At 40.4% G+C, this 20,506-nt stretch overlaps 1 protein-coding gene across 4 annotated transcripts in view; it reads left to right on the top strand.

Moving 5' to 3' along the window:
* Positions 1-20,506, top strand: part of CNTNAP5 (contactin associated protein family member 5) — a 985,650-nt gene that overhangs the window by 568,260 nt on the left and 396,884 nt on the right. For all 4 annotated transcript variants that reach the window (XM_054549187.2, XM_054549188.2, XM_054549186.2 and 1 more), the window contains one exon: positions 7,461-7,725. In XM_054549187.2, the coding sequence (XP_054405162.2) occupies positions 7,461-7,725 (265 nt within the window). The remainder of the gene's footprint in view (positions 1-7,460; positions 7,726-20,506) is intronic.

Raw genomic sequence — 20,506 nt, 5'->3', positions numbered from 1 at the left:
TCACCAGACTGGATTCAGACGCATTCTCCTTTTAGTCATAGCCTATCCCCAGCTACCTGGATCTATAACCTCAGGTCTTTTTTCAACAAAGAGTAGTCCCTTATTCTTGTTTTATTCTTCCCAGGTGACTCAAGTTCAGAGTCCGTTGAGCTGATAAACAGTGTTTGAAGGGTGAAATGAAGCCTTAGGGGAAGAGACTCAGGGAGCAATGGTGACAGCCTTGTTGAGAATCCACTAGAGACCATGGATCTTGCATGGTCCTCACATGCTTTTTATTTATAGCTTTTTTATTTTCAGGTTTTCATTTAAAGCAGAGCAGCCAACAACTTTCTGGAGTCTTCCACAAAATAGCTAAATGGCTTGAGTCACTAATAGTAAATAGTAATAGGTGTCTTTGGGTAGTGAAATGAGTCCAAAAGGAATGTGCTTGAATATGCGAAATAACTGACCAATGTTTGACTAGAGGTGTAATGCCCACTAATAGAAATACCTCTGAGCCATTTATCAGTGATGGTTCACTTTAGCGTAACCTATTGTCTATGCAGCCAGCATAGGGTTGGCAAGTAAGTCAGTAAAAGTCTTGAAAGAGGATGGACTCCTAGCAGAGATATAAAGCAAAGCCAGCATTCAAATGGGAAATTCAAGCAGGATTGTTTTTTGTTGCTAAGTTCTAAAGTTTTTCATGTACATCAATGACCTCAAGTGAAATAACCAAAGGATTATGTTTAATCATAAAGCCAGGAAATGAGTACAAATGAAACCATTTGCTAAGAATGTCTCTCTTCTCATTCCTGATAGGTACTTGTTCTAGTTTAGTAAATTATGGTTTCTATGCCACGTGCTGAGACCTGGCTAAAATACCCAGTGACCAATTAACATACGAGAGTCCAGGTTTAGGAATGTTTGACTAACATGGAGGCCTAAGCTCCCTGTTCAATACATTTCTGTCTATACTCTCTATTATACAATCACATTCAGACCACTGCAGTGGTTCCATCCTTGTGTCTATCAGCAGAGCAGCATCTTCTGAAGTTGTTCGTCTGTGTAACGGATAAGTGTAAATTCATTCGATTGGTTCTGTAGTCACATGACAAAGACTTAAATACTACTGTGTTCTCTGTGCCAAAAGTCTTGAGGAAGTAAACCTTCTGCCATGACAGTCCCGTCCATCAGTCATGAGATGATCACGGTAATTACACTATTACTGCAATATCTCCTTTTGGATGAATTTCTCCGCCACAGAGGAAAGCTTTTAGGTGGATGGGTTTTATTGGATTTCCATCAGCATACAGCACACTTCTGGTTTGGTGGCAGAATGGCCTGAATACGTCTGCAAAGAAGGCGCTGCTCAGGAACTTCATTCTCTCTCGTGGTTTCCTTCTGGTTTTCATTGCAAAGTCCCTGAACTGGCACCTAAGTGGCTGCATATAATTTCTCCCATTTTATCTTCCACAAGAAAGTTGCAACCATTGTAGTTCCTCATACAGCTCAGCATTAATCTACCTTTCTCTTTGTAAAATATTTTAGGCTACAGTTTCTGGGGAAGGGGAAGGAAGGGGAAAGCATAATCAGTCAATTGGTTATTATACTCTTCTAAGTGTGTTTTAAAATATCAGGCTTCTTATTTACTTTTTAAATAGAGATTGGGTCTCATGATGTTGCCCAGGCACATCTCAAACTCCTGGATTGAAGTGATCCTCCCACCTCAGCCATTCAAAGTGCTGGGATTACAGATGTGAGCTACCATGCTTGGCCTTATTTCTTTAACATGTAAAAATATATCATCTTTTACTCACTTTCTTTTTATTTTAATATACTTATCATGGATTGTGATTCTTGCCCTCTTTCTTGCATCAAGACAGGAATTATTAGGGAAGAGGCCTAGGTTTCCCTCTTTACAGCCTGAATCATTCAAAGAAAGTCTTCTAAAATGTAAATACTTGGTTACACTTCTCATGCCAACAACAGAATGATTCAGATGATCCCTAAATCCTCTCCAAAGACAAGACAGATGGTAAAGATGTGGGTCTTCAGTCTCAGATACCGAAGGTTAGGGGAACAAGTGGGAATATTAGGGCCCTCCAGTTCAATAGCCTCAGGTTACAAAAAAGAAACCTAAGCCTCTAGAATTGACTCACCTCTGGCCACCCAGGAAAGCGTCAGACCTGGGAAAAGAGAAAAACAATAAGCCAGGATCAATGCTAGATACATTGCACGTGGTCTCATGTGGTCTTAAATCATCCCTCTACTATTATTCCCCAGATCATGAAGGAAACAATGAGGACCAGAGAAAGGCATGTCTTTTTTCCAGTAAATATTTGTAATAGGAATCTAGTTCTTCCTAAATTTAACACTCTCACTTCCTTCAGAATTCTGAAGGTACAGAGCAAGATGCTCTATACCAAATTGTAAATCTATTATGTAAGGCATGGGCAGTTATCAAAAAGTAGCTTATTATTACAAGGCAGTATAAGAAATATAATAGATTTCCACAGGTAGCACACACGACTGGAAGCCCATGGAGAAGGCAGCCACTGTGGGATGGATGTCAGGAAAGGTCTGGGCATGGGCAAGCCCAGAAGGCTTACTAGGCCCTGCAGGGCAAAAGTGGGGATGGAGGGTTCAGAGGAATGAAGAGGTCATGCCTGGTGGAGGAAGGAAAGCACAATGTATGTCTAGAGGACAGCTTTGCTGTTAGTGTATCTCTTCACTCTAGTGAGGGTAGTGCCGATGATGAGGGAGGTGATGGTCTATCAGTAGTCAGCAGCCATCTGCGCTTTCCTGTTTGAAACCCATTGTACTCTCAGAGAAGAATGGGAACCACGCTTACCCCTCCAGCCCCTTCCTCAGTCAACACTTTCTATCAATTGTACCTGCAAATTTCTCGTGGATCTGTTTTCTTTTCTCACTCTCCCACATTGTTATTGGTATTAATCAGGGTTCTCCAGAAAAGTAGGGCCAGGATCTCTATATAGGTGGAATACATATATGAAAGAGAAATAGATTTGAAAGAGAGATTGAGATTTATAATGAAAAATTGGCCACTGGACTACAGTGTCTGGGAAGTCTCATGATCTGCAGACCCAGGAAAGTCAGTGCTGGTCTGTGTTTGAAGGCCTGAGTACCAGAAGGTGTAAATCCCAGCCTGAACACTGGAGAAGACGAGATGAAATTTCTCGATCAAGCAGGGAGGAAGGAAACAAAAAAGTACAAATTCCTCCTTTCTGTGCATTTTGCTCTATGCCCTCAACGGAGTAGATTATATCCACCCACACTGGGGAGGGCACTGTACTTTGCCAAGTCCACCAATTTTAATACTAATCTCATCCGGAAACACACAGGGCCACACCCAGAAATAATGTTTAATCCAGGTGCTGCATGGCACAGTCAAGCTGACCAAGGAAAGACTGTAGTGGGTCTCTAGAGAAGTGCTGAAAAAACAAAAACAATATTCTTTACAATTGTTAGAGAAGATAACGGGGGCTACTAAATGGGGTTTTATAGTAGGAGGAAAGATTGGGCTAAGCTCTGAATAAAATAAAGAAAAGTGGGGACTTATAGCGAAGGAGTAGGGTGGGGGTCAGGCAATGGAAAATTACTTAGAAGAGGTAGGGTACTTCTTTGCCAAACTAGCCCAACAGGAGCTTTGTTGAAGGCAGGCAAGTGTGATAATATATCCAAGGAGGTCAGACCAAGGTGGGAGGTTTTGGTATACTGACTCTGCAGAATTCTTGCTAAAACTGGAAAAAATGGGACATGGACAGAGCCCAACATCACACCTAGTCCAAGGGAGGACTCAGAGGAGACTGACTAGAGTTAGGTCAAGGAAAGAGTCTTTTGTCAGAAAACATAGACATTGTTTGGGGATCCCTAGGGGCAAACGTCTACTCCATCTTTGGCCCAGCACTTCTGAACATCTTGGCTGTTGGAGAAGGGGCATGGATGAGAGTGAAAATATAAGGCACTAAGAACTACCATCTTAGGAACAATAGGAGACCTACACTTGGAGGGACCAGTGACTTGCAGCAGTTGCTGCCCTGGGGAGGTCTCATTATCATCTGGAGCAGCAGTCACAGTCAGACAGAGGAGTCCACGGTTCAACTGGAGTTTTGGGGGTGTGGTAAGGAAAAGCACTCAGACCCCAAGGATTTCCTTCCTTCCTTGAAGACTGACTCCTTTTTGGACAATGAAAGATGCTGTAGTTCTTACAAGATATAGGAAGGAAAAAAAGGACCCTTGGCAGCTCACTGACCTCCTTTCAATCTCACTTATGAGGTCAAGGCCAGTGGTTTTACCTTGAAGGTTTGATCAATGCACACTTCCTTGCCAGGCATACTTTGTACCAATTACAGTAAATTAGAGTAAGTACATAAAGTGAATTTAATTACTATAGCATGCAAAGGATCAGGTCACATTTATGTGTACAATTAACTAATCCCTGTGCTCAGCACAATTTTATAATGCTTCAAAAATCTTGAATGAATGTTGAAATCTTGAATACAATTAAACATACAGAGGGACAAAGGGGCTTTGGGGAATGAAACTTCCTTCTCGGAAATAGGAGGAATGGTATTTGAAGAAAGAGATTAAAAGGTATATAAGGTAGAATATAGGCCACTGACCATTTGCCATGTGTACTTTGACCCAATTCTAAAGTAATGTCTTCTCACATGGCTTTTCTAAATGGCTGGTGGGAACTTCCTCAAAAGCTGTCTTGAGACAGATTCTGGAGACATAAATGGCACTATTGAAAATGGTCAGTCCATGTTGATTTCAAAAGTAGCATTTTTACATGCAGCTCATTTTTCCTTTTTCGCCTCACTTTGGTGAATGGGGGTGGCACCGATGGCCCTCAACACTGTATGTCATTTCTGTCAGCAGTAAGCACAGCTGAGACAGGACTGTCAGAATAGTGGCACACAGCAGCTGTGTGACAGGAAGCTGAACTGCAAACACTCACGTGCGCCCAGAGAGCTGGGTCAGATTCTGTGTAGAAGGAATTTCCCATCCACCCGCATATTTTCTCTCCTACTTGCCTTTGGATTTGCCCTTAGAGAATATAGTAGAGGCATGCGCTAAAGACAAAGAAGTTTTAGATAGCTGGAGTGGCTGCATAGGGGCAAGAACGATAGAGGGAAGTGTGAAGGGAATTGGGGGAAGGGAGAGAGAAGCTGGCCTAAGGAGAGCGAGGAAACTGTCCAAGGACGGAAAGCATATCCCAATGCATTTCAAAGTTTTCCTGCTCTCTGTTGAGCTAGGTGTGCAGCCCCACTCACAACCTTATCTTAATAGTGACAATCTCTGAAGGTGTTTATTTAAAGCCCTTGCTCTGGAGGACTAATCCAGGAACTCCTTAGATTCTGAGCAACTCTGTATTGTGCTCAAGAAGTTGGGCCCATTAAACAATGAAATGAAGGGAGACTGAGGAAAGAGAGCCAGGCCTCTGATCAGATGTGAGCAAACTGATCAAATAAGGAAAGAATCTCAGGTCCTCTAGTCCTCCACTGTCCTGAAGCCGCCTTCCATGGCTGTAATCCAGAGAACATTCTGAAGAGGGCTTGGGTGAAGCTCAACTGGGTTTTAGATAACTCCTGGAAAGGGAATACTTTGCAACCTCCTATGCCTTTGCCTTCTTCATCTTTGTGAACCTTCCCACTCCACACAACCTCAGACTTTGAATGCAGCTGTGCTCTGGCAGATTTGTTTTTACAAACATGATACCGACCTCAGGAAAGGAAAAGATAAATAAAAGTTATTACTACTTCCTAGCTTCTCTGCAGAGCATTTGTGATTTGGCTTCTTCCAAAAGACGGCCCTACCACAATGAGTTGGCCATCATTGGTGATGTTTTTATTCTTGAAAGGGAATTTACCAGAGATCCAAAAATGCAAATTAAAACAACTGTGAGATACCTAGAGCAAGTTGGTGGATTTTTTTAAATGGTAGCACTCAGTGCAGAGGATGGAAGTATCAGAGATGGTGGCTAAAAGCAAAAGCCTCCAAGTTAGACAAACATGGGTTTGTCTCCCATGTTCCCTGCTAACTAGGCACATGGCTTTTGCTAAGTTATTTATTCTAAGTCTGGTTTGTGCATCCTTTAAATGAAGAAAATAATACATTATGGCATTGTTGTGCAGAATTCACAAGATATGTATGTAAGTGCCTATCCTATTGCCTAGCACAGTGGGGTGATATATACTGTGGGTGATTGCCTGATGGATACCAAGAGCCTTACCCTTTGACACATTAATTAACTTGTGAGGATCTAGCCTGAAGGGAAGAAAACATCTGAACAACTACAACAAATGATTCATGCAATAATATGCTCATAGCAGTGTGACTGATGGATGAATCATTAGAAATGTGATACCGGTAGAAGTTTGTTTGGGGACTGTTATTCATTTTCAAGAATACGAGACTATCATAAACAAACATGGTTGGGACCTACGGATGTTCTTCCAGATAGAGATTTTTGGAATCAAACCATTACCCTTCTCCGGGACTGAGAACTGTACTACGTATCTAACTCTGTCACCTAGCCACTTCTGTGGAAAGTTAAATTCAGGTAGCCATTCAGGTTAGGGCATTCCCCTTTTGGGATCCTTACCTTTTTTTGCTATGCGAAGAATAATATTCTTACACTTCTTTTGGGTTCGATGCACGCTTAATATTCCCCAAGACCAGTCCTCTCATCCACTCCTCATCTATGTTATTGAAAATACTTTTACTAAGTTAAATATATGGCCCATGTCACTGCACTGTTTCTAAGTTTGAATGAAAGCTATTCAGGAAGCATCAGAGAGCTTTCAAGCTCTGCCACTCCTCACCTTTCCAGACTTACCTCCTTTATGCTACCTGGACCTTCCTGTCCTACTAACTACTTAGAAATGGCAGGTTCCCTGGAATTCCATAGGGATGCTGTTTTGCTAATTTCTTCAAGCCTTTGCACAAACTGTGCCCTTTGCTGAAAATGCTAGTCAAGGTACCCCCAATCCACCCCTTTCCTAATTCCTTCCTTTGTTTTGTTTTCCCTCGCATAACCTTTGCTTGTCCAGTTATTTCTCCTGCCCGGCTCCCGCGGGAGCTGGTATCTATTCCTTTTTTAGCACGTTCCACATTGTGAGCTTGGCACATAGTTAACTTGCCATAGGTATTTATATAATGAGTAAATGTAATTATTTTTACGCCCCTTAGAAAGTGTGGATACTTCCATCCTCCTTCCTTCTGGGACTTTCAGATGGCCCTCTTTGCAGATAGCATTGTGATCCTTAACACATGAAGGGAAAACGATCTTGTGAGTGTGTCTGAACAAAGCCGACATTTTTTTCTTCTTTAAGATCTTGCCGCTGAATGTGGAATGATCCTGAAATTAAGGTCAGCTCCAGGTGGTTGTTTATATCAGCTGTCAGATTGCAGAATAAAAAATGGCTTTTATATGTTTGACTTTTATTGTTTTCCAGGGCAATGTCACTTTTTCCTGCTCCGAACCACAGATTGTGCCCATCACATTTGTCAACTCCAGCGGCAGCTATTTGCTGCTGCCCGGCACCCCCCAAATTGATGGGCTCTCAGTGAGTTTCCAGTTTCGAACATGGAACAAGGATGGTCTGCTTCTGTCCACAGAACTGTCTGAGGGCTCAGGGACCCTGCTGCTGAGCCTGGAGGGTGGAATCCTGAGACTCGTGATTCAGAAAATGACAGAACGCGTAGCTGAAATCCTCACAGGTACTGTCTGCTGACACTCTGGATCAGCTTCTTGTTTATCCAAGTCGACAAAGGTTGAGGTCCTGAAAAAAACATACAGAATCCAAATCTCAGGGATATGGGTTAGCTCAGTATTCACAAATTTACTCCAAGTCTGAAGAAGCAGCATTTTTTTTTTTTTTTTTTTTTAGAGATGGAGTCTTGCTCTGTCGCCAGGCTGGAGTGCAGTGGCTCGATCTCAGCTCACTGCAACCTCCGCCTCCTGGGTTCAAGTGATTGTCCTGCCTCAGCCTCCCGAATAGCTGGGACTACAGATGCACACCACCACGCCCAGCTAATTTTTTTTATTTTTAGTAGAGATGGGGTTTCACCATGTTGGCCAGGATGGTCTCCATCTGTTGACCTTGTGATCCTCCCGCCTCGGGCTCCCACAGTGCTGGGATTACAGGCCTGAGCCACTGTGCCTGGCCAGCATTTTTTTTTTCTTAGTAGGAAACAAAACAAAACAGTGAATTTAGAATTAGCTATGTCAACTTTGGTTAAGTGCTTAAATTTCTTAGTCTCTTAGCAGTCTCATTGGAAAGATGGGAATAAGAATTCTTACCCGGGAGTATTTAGCGTAATCTAGACCATTTATAGAACTCTCTGCTAAGTTCTCTATAAACATGGCATGTATCATATGGAATCTTCACCATGCTCACTGAAGGAAGTTACTATTTTACACTTAATAAATGAGAAAATCAGAAGTCATGGCAATCACTTCAAAATCCCACGTTCCTAAGTGATGGAGCTGGGATTTTATCCTGAATTTGCCTGACTTCCAAGTCTATATTCTCCTCTTAAACCACATTACCATGGAAGTTTGTATAGCCCCTAAATTCTGTTTCAAGTAAAAATCAGTAAATTTAAAACCATTTAAAATATATATGTATACATATATATTTTATTAAGTATTAACTAAATGCTAGTACATATGGCACCAGGGAATGGGAAAACTTTTAAATGGTCCTCAAATGGCCAAAATTTGGGAAACACTGTTTCATTGCCATGTACTACAGATCTTACTGTCTAGCAATACGCAGCAGGTCTGTGAACAAATTGTATTTTTGGATACCCTGGCTCCTCCAGCTGCTGTTTCTTCAACATGGAACAGTGGAAGTCTCTCTCTCATTCTCTGTTATGTTACCAATATCTGATGTCCTCAAGCAGCGGTGTATTTACTAAGTTGACAAATACTCATTGAGGTCAAATCTCACATGCCAAGGATTGGGCAGGGATTGGGCTGCGGCATGCTGATAGATGAAAAAGTTCTTTCAGAAGTCTCCCTGAATAAACAATCTGAATAAAAATCTCCCTCTGCTTTTCACCGCAGGTCAGCATCCATCATGGATTGTACTACAATTTAATTTAGATGCCTTTCTCTCAACTGGACTGCATGGATTTTTTATCCAAGTAGATTAGCAAAAATTGAGTTAAATTGTAAAGGATATGACTTAATAGTTGTCGGCCTAAAAGGAAGAAGCCAAGGCAATATTAATATAAGTAGATAGTTTATTTGGGCCAAGCTTGAGTATTGCAACCTGGGAATATAGATTCAACTTGCCCTGAATGTATACTCTGCTCTGATTAGCTGCAGTTAGAAGCAGATTTTTAAAGAAAAAAAAAAAAAAACGGCAGTTTCTATGTTGTTTATCAGAAATTTACATTAAAATCATACCAGCTAAAGATTGCCTGTGCATTGTTCTTTGTATCGCAGATTCCAGGAGCAAGAAGATAATGGGTGAGGCAGGTAGTCAGGAAAAAAAAAATGACTTTAAACAATTGCCTGGAGCATGGGTGCCTTGAGCTCAGGGGAAGAGTGTGTGACTGAAGTTTCATACTCATGCCTCTCTGGGCCCGATATACTTTGCATCACTCACATGGTTCAGACTGCTCTGAGCTCTTTTTCTTTTCTCATAGTTATGGTCATGTCAGACCGTGGGAGACATTCAAATGTCCATAGGTGAACAAAATGGCCCACTGAACTCCTGAGCATAGCAGAAAGGCCTGAGTCTGAAAGTCATGCAGTCAAGTTTAAAAGTATTAATATGTTTTCTCCTTCCTTTCCTATGGCCCTGGATAAACTTTGTCTCATACGCAAACTGAATTGTATTAGTTATCTATAGTTGTATATCAAGTGACAGCAATATTTAATGGTTGAAAATATTATTTATTATGTCTCAGTTTCTGTGGATCAGAAATCCAGGGACTACTTGGCTGGGTGACTGGCTCAGAGTCTCCCATAAGGTCACAATTGAATTGCCAATGGTGACTGAAGCCATGGCAAGGTTCAGTGGAGGAAGATCTGCTTCCACACTCACTCATGTGCTCAGGCAGGCCTCAGAAAATCCACTTCTACATGTAGGGAAGTTACATTTTTACCCTCAAGTTATTTGAGAATAACTTCAGTCTATAAAAGAAACTAATTATAGACAAATTAACAGGAAAAAATGCATACACATTTTATTACATGCACACGTGTGCACAAGAGTCACAAAGACATACAAAATATAAAAGCCCAAAGAAATGGCAGATGGTTGATGCTTTTATATCACCTTGAGATTATAGAAAGAACCAGGGTTTAGAGCATGGCAAAAATCATGTTATGGGCCAGGCGCGGTGGCTCACACCTGTAATCCTACCACTTTGAGAGACCAAAGAGGGCAGATCTCTTGAGCCCAGAAGTTCAGAATCAGCCTGAGTAACATGGAAAATCCCCATCTTTACAAAAAACTGAAAATTAGCCGGGCATGTGGGTGCATGCCTGTAGTACCAGCTACTCGGCAGGCTCAAGTAGGAGGATCAGCTGAGCCCAGGGAGGCTGAGGCTGCAGTGAGGCATGATCACGCCACTGCACTCCAGCTTGGGTGACAAAATGAGATCCCATCTCAAGAAAACAAAACAACAACAAAAACCAGGTATGGTAGTAAATCAGGTTATGATGGTAAAACAGGTAATTGAGGGGAGAAAAGAGGAGGTTCTGTTTACCAAGGTGGTCTTAAAATGTAGGTGAAGCCATACAGGTATCAGCCCTTAGAGAGAATAAATGACAAATGTTTTTATCAGACTCTTACATGTTTAGACTCTCAGTCCTCGATCCAAACAAGGGAGACCCTCACAGAAAACCTTGTTGTATCAATGCAGGTTTTCTCTACAGATGCAAGTCCCCCACGAAAGACAGTTTTGCAGGGCTACTTCTTTTGGAATAGCCCTCTCAAAATATGTCAAAGAAGTATATTTTGGGGTGAAATATTTTGGTTTCTTTCACAAGCTTCCTCATGAGCCTCTCCAGAAGGCTGCCAAGGGTGAGTGAGAAAAAGCACCCAAATAGAAGCCGCAGTCTTTTTATAATCTAATATTGAAAATGGCATCTCATCACTTCTGTCATATTCTATTTCTTAGAAGCAGGTAAATATGCCCAGCTCATGTCCAAATGGAGGGGATGACATCAGGGCATAGATATTAGCAGGCACAGATTATCCAAGATCATCTTAGAGATTGCCTATCACAAGAGATAAAAAAAAATTATAAGTTGGTGCTGGAAATTAAATGAGGTAGTATATCTCAAATACTGAACAAAGTGTTGAGTAGCTATTTAATACATTTTTCTTCCTTCCATGCTGACTGAGAGATATAGCTAGAAGGAGCCTCATTCTACAGAGTCATAAAAGTTAAGAATGAATTTGTGCAGTCAGAGGATTTTTATAAAATTTATTAGATTTCCAGTAATGGAGATGAGTTAATCACTTAGAATTATAATATTTTTTCATGTTCCAAATTATAAAAGTTAAACCTCAATCCGCCTTATTTGATAAAGAAAAATGTGAGCTGGCATTGAGCTGTTTCTCTCTAATCAGTGAGATGTTTTTGAGTACAGAGACTTGTAGGCCTCAGGTCAAAAATGAAGTTTTAATACAATGAAGGCCCTGGCAGCACATTGCTCTTAAAAATCCAGGTGCTGTCTGTATTATTAAGTGCATGTCCGTCCATTAAAATGCATTTATGACTGAAAGAGAGTCTGGTAAGAGCTGCCACCTTACCCAGCTGCAGAAACGGAACAAATCATCAGTTATTTCAGACCAACCTCTCAGAAACTGAAATAAGCAAAAAGAAGTTTTTAAAATGTACAGCCAGAGTTCTCAAAAACTCTTGCGTAATTCTCTCCTAAGGAGAATTTCTATGTTTTTGGAAAATTTGAACTTAATGTTTTTTAGAAAAGGATCAATGTTTTGTGTATTCTTCGATTTTCCCATCTGGGAGGAGGAAGAACGAACAAATAATTTAAAAAAAAAACAGTTTTCTCTTTCCTTACATTTCTGAGGAAACTTGTTTTCAAAGTACTTGAGCTTATATTGGCTTTATAAGAGATGAAAATCTCATATGAACAATGAAAAAATAATGACAATTGTTCCAATAATTTTTGAGAGTCAGCGGGGCTATACCTGATACTTAGTATGTCCCAAATGGGTCAGAGAATGCAGATAATCAAAGGTTTATTTGAGACTAGTTCTAACATCCTGGATCTAAAAGAGAAAGTAATTCCTTTGGAAAGGGCAGTACAATGATGCCTCACACCTTCAACTCTGTTCCCAGAGCTTTGTACAGTGTGCTTGACTTTTTAGGAAGGAAGTAGTTCTTATTTAGGGATTTTTGCATTGAAGATCAAGGAGAGACTTGCAAAGTAAATGCATCCTCAAAATAGAAGGCATCTGAATTTAGTTATTCTAGGGATGAAGTTTCAGGAAGATGAAGGACAACAGTGGAATCCCTTTCTTGTATTTTTCTTTATTTTCTATTTTTGTGATTTCCTTTTTTTGCAAGCCTTATATATGTGTGTATGAGGAAAGGTAGAAGACCTCATTTCACTGTAAGGGATGTGAAAGTAGAACCAGCAGCCATTGTAGATCTTCTGCCAGTTAGGCATTGTGCTAGGGGCTTGTCATACAAAACTGTAGAAAAACTCATAAAACTTTATAAGGTGGTTAGTATACCAACACACATAGAAAGAAACTGAGAATACGAATTTAAGTTAACGTAGCCAAAGTGATGTTCAACCTCAGCTTTTTCCTTAGAATTCTCAAGTTCATGGTCTTTACACAGTATCCTGCTGCTCTCTATATTCATTGTGCATACTGTCCGTTGCTTAAATAACTCAAATGTAAAGAACCTCTGCTTTACATCTATAGATAATCTACAGAAGACTCTTAAGGAAAGTGGCTATTTAGGTCTAAAGCTGTGTCTTTCAAAAACAGTTTCATGGTGGTCTTATTCTTTTATTACTTGGGATTCACACTAGATTGGAAGTCTGTTGTCTTTATAAACTTCTGTGTACTTTAGCTAAAATTAACTGTATAATATTATTAAGTAAATAATACAGGAGGCTGAGGCAGGTGGATTGCTTGAGGTCAGGGGTTCAAGACCAGCTTCACCAACATGGTGAAACCCATCTGTACTAAAAATACAAAAGTTAGTTGAGTGTGGTGGCACATGCCTGTAATCCCAGCTACTTGCTACTTGGGAGGCTGAGGCAGGAGAATCACTTGAACCCAGGAGGCAGAGACTTCAGTGAGCCAAGATCCTGCCACTGCACTCCAGCCTAGGTGACAGAGTGAGACTCCATCTAAGAAACAAACAAAAAAGTAAATTTTAAATATATATATATAATATATATATATATCTCCATATGTCAACACACACACACACACACAAATATTCATTGGCCACTGCACTCCAGCCTAGGTGACAGAGCAAGATTCCATAAAAAAAACAAACAAAAAAGTAAATTATATATATGTATATATATTTTATATATATATATAATGTATATATATTTTATATATATAATATATATATTATATATATATATAATATATATATATAATATATATATTATATATATATATATAATATATATATATCCATATATCAACACACACACACCAACATTCATTGAGAAAATAGGTCATACTTTCTTCAGACTTTTTTTTTTGGGTGCTCAGCACTGATTCCTTAAAAGGATTATCATCTAAGGATGAAGGCTGCCAAGTGACATGAGGTCTACTTCAGTAAGGGCCTGTCTACTTCTAAGGACATTGCCCTGCTTTGTGCAGGCTTTCCCATTCTAATTTTCCCCGTGCCCCATGAAACAAGATTAGATCTCTCAGAATTCAAACTGAAAGATCTGATCCATGTGGAAAGCCATGAGCTTCACTAGAGCAGAGAACACCTTCTAGGAGTCTTGCTGGACTGTGAACCTTACCAGAAAATCCATTTAGGCAATTCTCCAATGAATGAGCAACTACCTGGATAACCTAATTTATATATTTTAAGCTCCCAGTTCTTCCTTACTTTTCATAAGGTACCAAGTGCCATGGGGACTTCTCACATGGTCATGTGGTCATGAGGCTCTCTCAAACTCCACACCCTTTCATTGAGCAATAGATGTCATGTTCTATTTTTTAATGAAGGATGTGGCTGCCATTTTAAAGGCTTTTATGGAGATGCATAGAATGGATTTTAGTATTTTTCAAAACAACCTGAATTGCTAAGAAAACAGGACATTTTATAAAGGTAAAGGAGACCACCTGGTTTGTTTTCTTAGGAGGAATAGGGCAGACTGTTTTGAATGTCGTGTGAAATGGTAAGCAATCTTAAGAGAAAACTGGCACCACTCTAATTATTTGAAAGAGATCTGACATTTCAATGTTATTTTTATTTTTCTGATGGGAAAATACAAGGCAAAGAGAATCGAAAGAAACAGGCATGGAGTTTTAGCTTACGTTTTTGTTTGTTTGTTTGTTTTTGTTTTTTGTAGTACTTCTCAAAATGTCAGACAGTCTGGGCGAAGAGCTTGAACTCATGCTACAGTGGTTGTGCTCCAGCCTACCTGTGCTCTAATCAGATGTAGGACATGAGTAAGTCTTGTTCCGTCAGCCTCACTGTCCTCGTTTGCTGAAGGAGAGAATCAGTCTAGAATCATGGATGCTCCCTCCAGCACTATTCATGATTTCTTGAGAGAAAACAATAGGCCAACCCACCCCTTATTATCTTCAAAGAAATCATCAACCCAAGGCTCTTCTTTTGAAACTGGCATAAGTGGTCCTGAATGATGGGGAGTACCCAGGGCCAAGCCCCTTGCCAGAGGTTATGCTTCCCAACTCCCAAAACTCTGGTGCACTTTGTGCAGTCAGAAAAGTAAACTTAGCCTATTTGATACCATGGATTTTGTGGATGAGTTGCTCACATGGTCTTAAAAAGGTTATGCGATGACTCTTCACAACCTTTAGAGAATTAGGAGACATATATCCAAACCTGAATAGGGTTGTTTTTTTTTTTTTGCAACCTTCCTTAAATCATAGTAGACTAGTGTGTGTGTGTGTGTGTGTGTGTGTGTGTGTGTATGCTTGCACCTATGTTGGTAGGAGGCTTAACAAAATATATTAGGTCTTCAAACTATGTTAGTAGAGGAACAATATTAGTTGTAGGTACTGAAGCTATTTCCTGCAGAGAGAAATCCAGGCAGAGACACTGCCAGAGTCTTTGGCTGTGGGACCAGCTTTCTTATAGCTAACGGTTGGTATATGTGAACATCTCTTCAGAAGGCAAAGCAAGCAGCAGTGAGGCAGACAGAGAGCCCACTTTGGATTCCATTAAAGCATCTTCTCCCCAGAGCTTCCTAGATGCACAGTGTACCGCCTTGATGTCACCAGAGGCATCAAACTTAGACTGGGATTTTCAGGATTAAAGAGTGAGTCTACATTTTAAAGACATGGTTTTGGCACAATAAAATGAATCCAGAAGGGCTGGGGGGAGAATCCAAACTAAGAGATCTGACCCTGGCAGCTGGCACCACTTGCTCATTGCTAGCTGAAAAGGCAAAAGGTGAAAGCTGATCACCTGGGACAGACAAAATCTCTGAACAAAAGGCAACATGGCCAGCAAAGAGCCAGAAACCAAGAAAATACCATGAAAAAGTGTCTATAGTCAAGGCAAATGGCTTATTGGAGATGCCATCTCAGCGCATCCCATTTAATTCCTAGGAGCAAGCAATAGTGTTTACCATATTTCCTCAACCACCTGTTAATGTTTCACTCTTTTGATAATTCCTTGAACAGTATTAGTTAGAGATAAGGTGTTCCAAAACAAACAAACAAACAAAAATGTAAAAAACATTTAAGCCATCCTTTCTATCAGTTAATTTTCTATAGCCAGTAGACTTCTGTGACTGGCTTGTTCTTTCTCTAGTTGAAAATATGATGAGATTCTCAGATCAACAGCCATAATAAATGTTTTTTCTGATGATTATTGAGCATTGGCTATATTTACATTAAATAAAATATGTCATCCTGTAGCTGTGGTCAACACGACCCTCTTAGCTTTCAGAATTTAATCTCAATTGATATTTTCTCAAGAAGCCTTTTCAAGACAGGCCAGGGGCCTTGTTTCTTTGGTTTTCTTCTTTGTAACGTTTGTCACTAAGTATGTATATGTATGTATTCATCTGCTCAGGCTGCTGTAAGAAAATATCACAGTCTGAGTGTCTTAAACAACAGAAATATATTTTCTCAGTTTTGGAGGCTACAAATCCAGGATCCAGATGTTGGCAGGATTGATTTCTTCTGAGAGCTTCTCTCTTTGCTTGCAGATGGTTGTCTTTTTTCTGTCTTCACGTGGTCTTTTCTCTGCACATGTCTGTGTTCAAATAGCTTCTGCTCATAAGGACACCAAACATATGGAAACTTATTTTACCATAATTACCTTTTTAAAGATCCTGTCTCCAAATACAGTTGTGTTTTTAGGTAATTAGGTGTTGGGACTTCAACATATGCATTTTGCAGGGACATGATTCAGCTCATGCAATGTATATTAATATGTCTATTTAATTGTTGACCAATGCCTTTCTCATCATTAAAATGTAAACAACCATGGAAACAAGTACATTATTTGCCCAAGCCTTGGTCCAACACCTTGCTTACCACACGTCTTCCATAACTATTTGCCACACGCATGAATAAACTAGCGGAGTTGACCTCTAAAACATTTCTGAAAGATAGAATTTTAACAGGGAAAGAAGAGTCAGTAGTGATTTTTAATAAACAGTCCTGTTACAACAATTATATGCCGCATAATGTGTCAAACCCAGGAATGAGTTATACTCAGGGGGAGTACTAATTAGATAAAGGGCAGGGGAGCTCCCAGAGGTAGGGAGATGGCCTGGAGAGCTGCATCGTGCAGGACGGAAGTGCTCACTCTGTGGAATGCTGGCAGCCAGGTGGTTATAGGCTATAGCCCTGCAGTTAACAGAGCTGATCCCCAAATATTGCCCTTTCTCATAGAAGCCATTTGTAGCTAGCCACCACCTGCACATCAAGTAAACATGACGAGGCCGCAAGCTTCATCCTCTGCTTCAATTAAGTTGTCATTAATGCCTCGGTATTTGAGCTAAGATAGTGTTAATGAGAAAATCCTATTAGCAAGGGCAAAAATGTGGATAGCCACAGGGCTGTGACTGTCACAACAAGCTGTCTGGTTTGAGTTTCAGAAGACAGTAACATGATGTCACAACAAGCACAGGGTTCGAATTTCAGAAGATAGTAACATGATGAAGCATTTCGTGTTATGGAAAACTGAGAAATGCAATTACCTGAACTTTAAGATACCAAGCAAAGGTTGGAAATGTTTACCAAAGTAGTGATTTCTTGGGCATCTTCAGCTTTTTAAGTTTTGGATAATGACAACCGAAACATTGTATTTCTTAACTCACTGTTTTTTCTCTATCTCTCACTCAAAAGAAGAACTGCAGGAGATGGATTTTTTTTTTTGTCATAGCAGATTAATCTTGTCAAACCTGCTATCGTTTCCCCTTTTCTTTTATATTTTTTACTTTGACAATTTTCTCATATAACTTACGTTCCTCCCATTGGCTTTAGGAAACTTTTGGAGTATCTACTCTGCACTGGGTACTGTGGTTGAACCTGGGAGGGAGGCCCTGCCCTCCAGGAGCTCATAGGCATGGTTGGAAGAGACACTAAAGAGGCATTAATGAATAATAGAACACGTGCCTGGGACACTGGGGAAGCACAGGGAAGAGGCAACTGGATAGGTGAGAAAGGGAAGACTTTCTAGAGGTGGGGATATCACAGCTTGGTTCTTAAGAATAAATAGAATTTGGCCAAATAAGGAGGGAAGGAAAGGATGCTCTAATAAGAGAAGAGAAATAGAACGAGAACCAGAGGTGTAAGACTATGGAAGCTTAGATGCCTGGGGCCCGGAGGGCAAAAGATGAAGCAGAGTTTTGGACAGAGACCCCAGAGTTTGTGCTGTATCTTGGAGAAAATAGGGAAATAACTCTCTTGAGTTTAGCTTAATGGTTAGCATGTGTATGTTTGATGTCAGCATTCAAGTCTACTAAGGAAACCACACCTGCATCATCAACCACAAATGTATTGTCACTTCCTAACAGACCCTAGCAGATGGCAAAGCCAGATGTTTTCCTTTTATGCACTGATCAAGGCTTTTCAGGATCCAGGTTGTCTTGAAATATGAGCCAGGCATTAATGACTAGGAAAAGTTTAACCCGTGATTTATGGCTAATGCTCATGAGAGGGCTTGCTGCTGACACTTGGCCATGGAGATTCAGTTGGTCTGATGCTCAATCCATCAATGAGCCTTTGGAGAGGGCAGAATGATGCCCTGCTGATACTGGGGCAGGGCGGGGGGTGTCCCAAAACAAGACTCAGACTCTGACCCCCAGGTACCTGTCATCCCACTGGGAAGAGGAGACTTACATGGACGGATTGTTAATTAATACCACAAGGCAGTAAATATTATGAACTAAATAAATAGATCAGACAATGGATGCTATAGGAATTTAGAAAGAGAAATTCCTTTCTAGTCTAGTCTAGTTTAGTCAAGGAAAACTGCTTCATTCGTTTCCTGATTTATTAACTTACTAATTTATTCAATCAATCAATCATTCATCATGTTTTTTATGCCCTGCACTGTGCTAGCTGGCTGTGATAGAAAGTAATAAAACATATGTTCTCTGTCTGTACGGTTTAGGAAAGAATTTGCTGACACAAAAACTTGGCCTTGGAAGATTGGGGGATGGATTTTGATAGCAGGAAATGGTAAGAGTAGCATATAGGTGGAGCAGAGGCTGGGTGTGGAAGCCCCAAGTCACTAAGTATATTTACTTGGAGCATAATGAACACATGGTCCAGCTGGAGCAGGGAATTCTTGTAAGGATTTTGGAAAAATAGCGTGAAAAGACAGAGGGAGACTTTGTTAGAGAAAGAGTAGATTGTCCAACTAAGCAGTGTGATTTTCATTCTCTGGGCTCCATGACCCAGTGGAGGGGTATTTGCTGCGAGGTCGATGATAACCTTGCTCTTTAGGTAGTTGGATCTAGCAAGGTGTCCTCTATCAGAAAGAGACAGGAGGCTGGGAAAAGAGGGGGACCACTAAAGAAATTCCCAGCTTCAGGGATAAGGAGTAGAACAAAAGTAAGAGAGGGAATTTGAAGGCATATGTGAATTCAATCTACCATATGTAGGGAAAAGTTAATAGAATTTGATAGCTGATGGATAAACAGTGTGCCAGGAAAACATAACTCAGGCTCTAAATTGTAGCATAATGGTACTAGTAATGGTAATATACTCTTCTACTATGTAACTGACATTTTCAGACTTCCTTATTCAATTATTCATATATTACCCACTTTATTCTCACAAAAGTTGACTGTGAGATAGTCAACAAAAGTTGACAGCTACCTTCAAATTGTTAAATAAGAGCATGTATGAGAGGACATAGAAAGACTGTTGAATTGAGTTTTCTGGGGAAGATAAAGCCTAGAAACTTTCAAGTCAAGCCAATCAATTTTGTTTCTGTTTTACAGATGATGAAATAGGTTTACAGATATTAAGAAATCTGCCTAAATTTCCGGAAATTGTTAAGTGGCATGCACTTGAGCAAGGAATAACAGGTGAATAAAGCCATCAAGGAAATCTGTAACAAGTTATCTCCAGGGTTGGAAACAGTCTTTGGGGACTATGATCTGTCTTGGGCTATTTTTTTGCTCTTGTGTGTGGCTGTAATGACCTAGGGTAGTCACGGCTGACACTTAAGGGCCCTGAACAGCCACTTGGTTACAAAGGTTCATTGACACCTTGCAACAATGATTATGATCTTGCTTTTCATTTTGTCTTCAAAACATTAAAAAAGGTGTTAAAATATGGTGACAATTGAAGTGCAAAGATCTGTTAGAAATTTTATGGAGGAATTGGTGGGGTTAGAGAGAAAGAGAGAGAGAAGTACAGTTGAGAGCCAGAGTACAAGAGTGTGTCAAGGCTCTTCAACCTCAAAATTATTTCTTTAACTCAATGGCTCTGAGCTAAGGGAAGATTTTCATTCCCATGAGACTCACCTTTTAGCCCACCCGTCCCCCACATGGTGAAAAAATATGCTGTTGGTGATGGGGATTTGTGGTGTTGGTGATGGGTTTGTGCTGTTGGTAATGGAAGGTTGTGGCATTGATGATGGAAGGTTGTGGTATTGGTGATGGAGTGTTGTGGTGTTGGTGATGGAGCATTGTAGTATTGGTGATGGAGTGTTGTGGTGTTGGTGGTGGAGGGTTGTGGTGTTGGTGATGGAGGTTGTGGTATTGGTGATGGGAGATTGTAATGTTGGTGATGAGGTGTTGTGGTGGTGATGAGTTTGTGGTGTTGGTGATGGATGGTTGTGGTGGTGATGGAGGGTTGTGGTG

This window comes from Pongo abelii, chromosome 11 (genome assembly GCF_028885655.2).
Source record: "Pongo abelii isolate AG06213 chromosome 11, NHGRI_mPonAbe1-v2.0_pri, whole genome shotgun sequence".
Taxonomy (NCBI): Eukaryota; Metazoa; Chordata; class Mammalia; order Primates; family Hominidae; genus Pongo; species Pongo abelii.
This window is presented reverse-complemented; position numbering and strand designations above follow the sequence as displayed.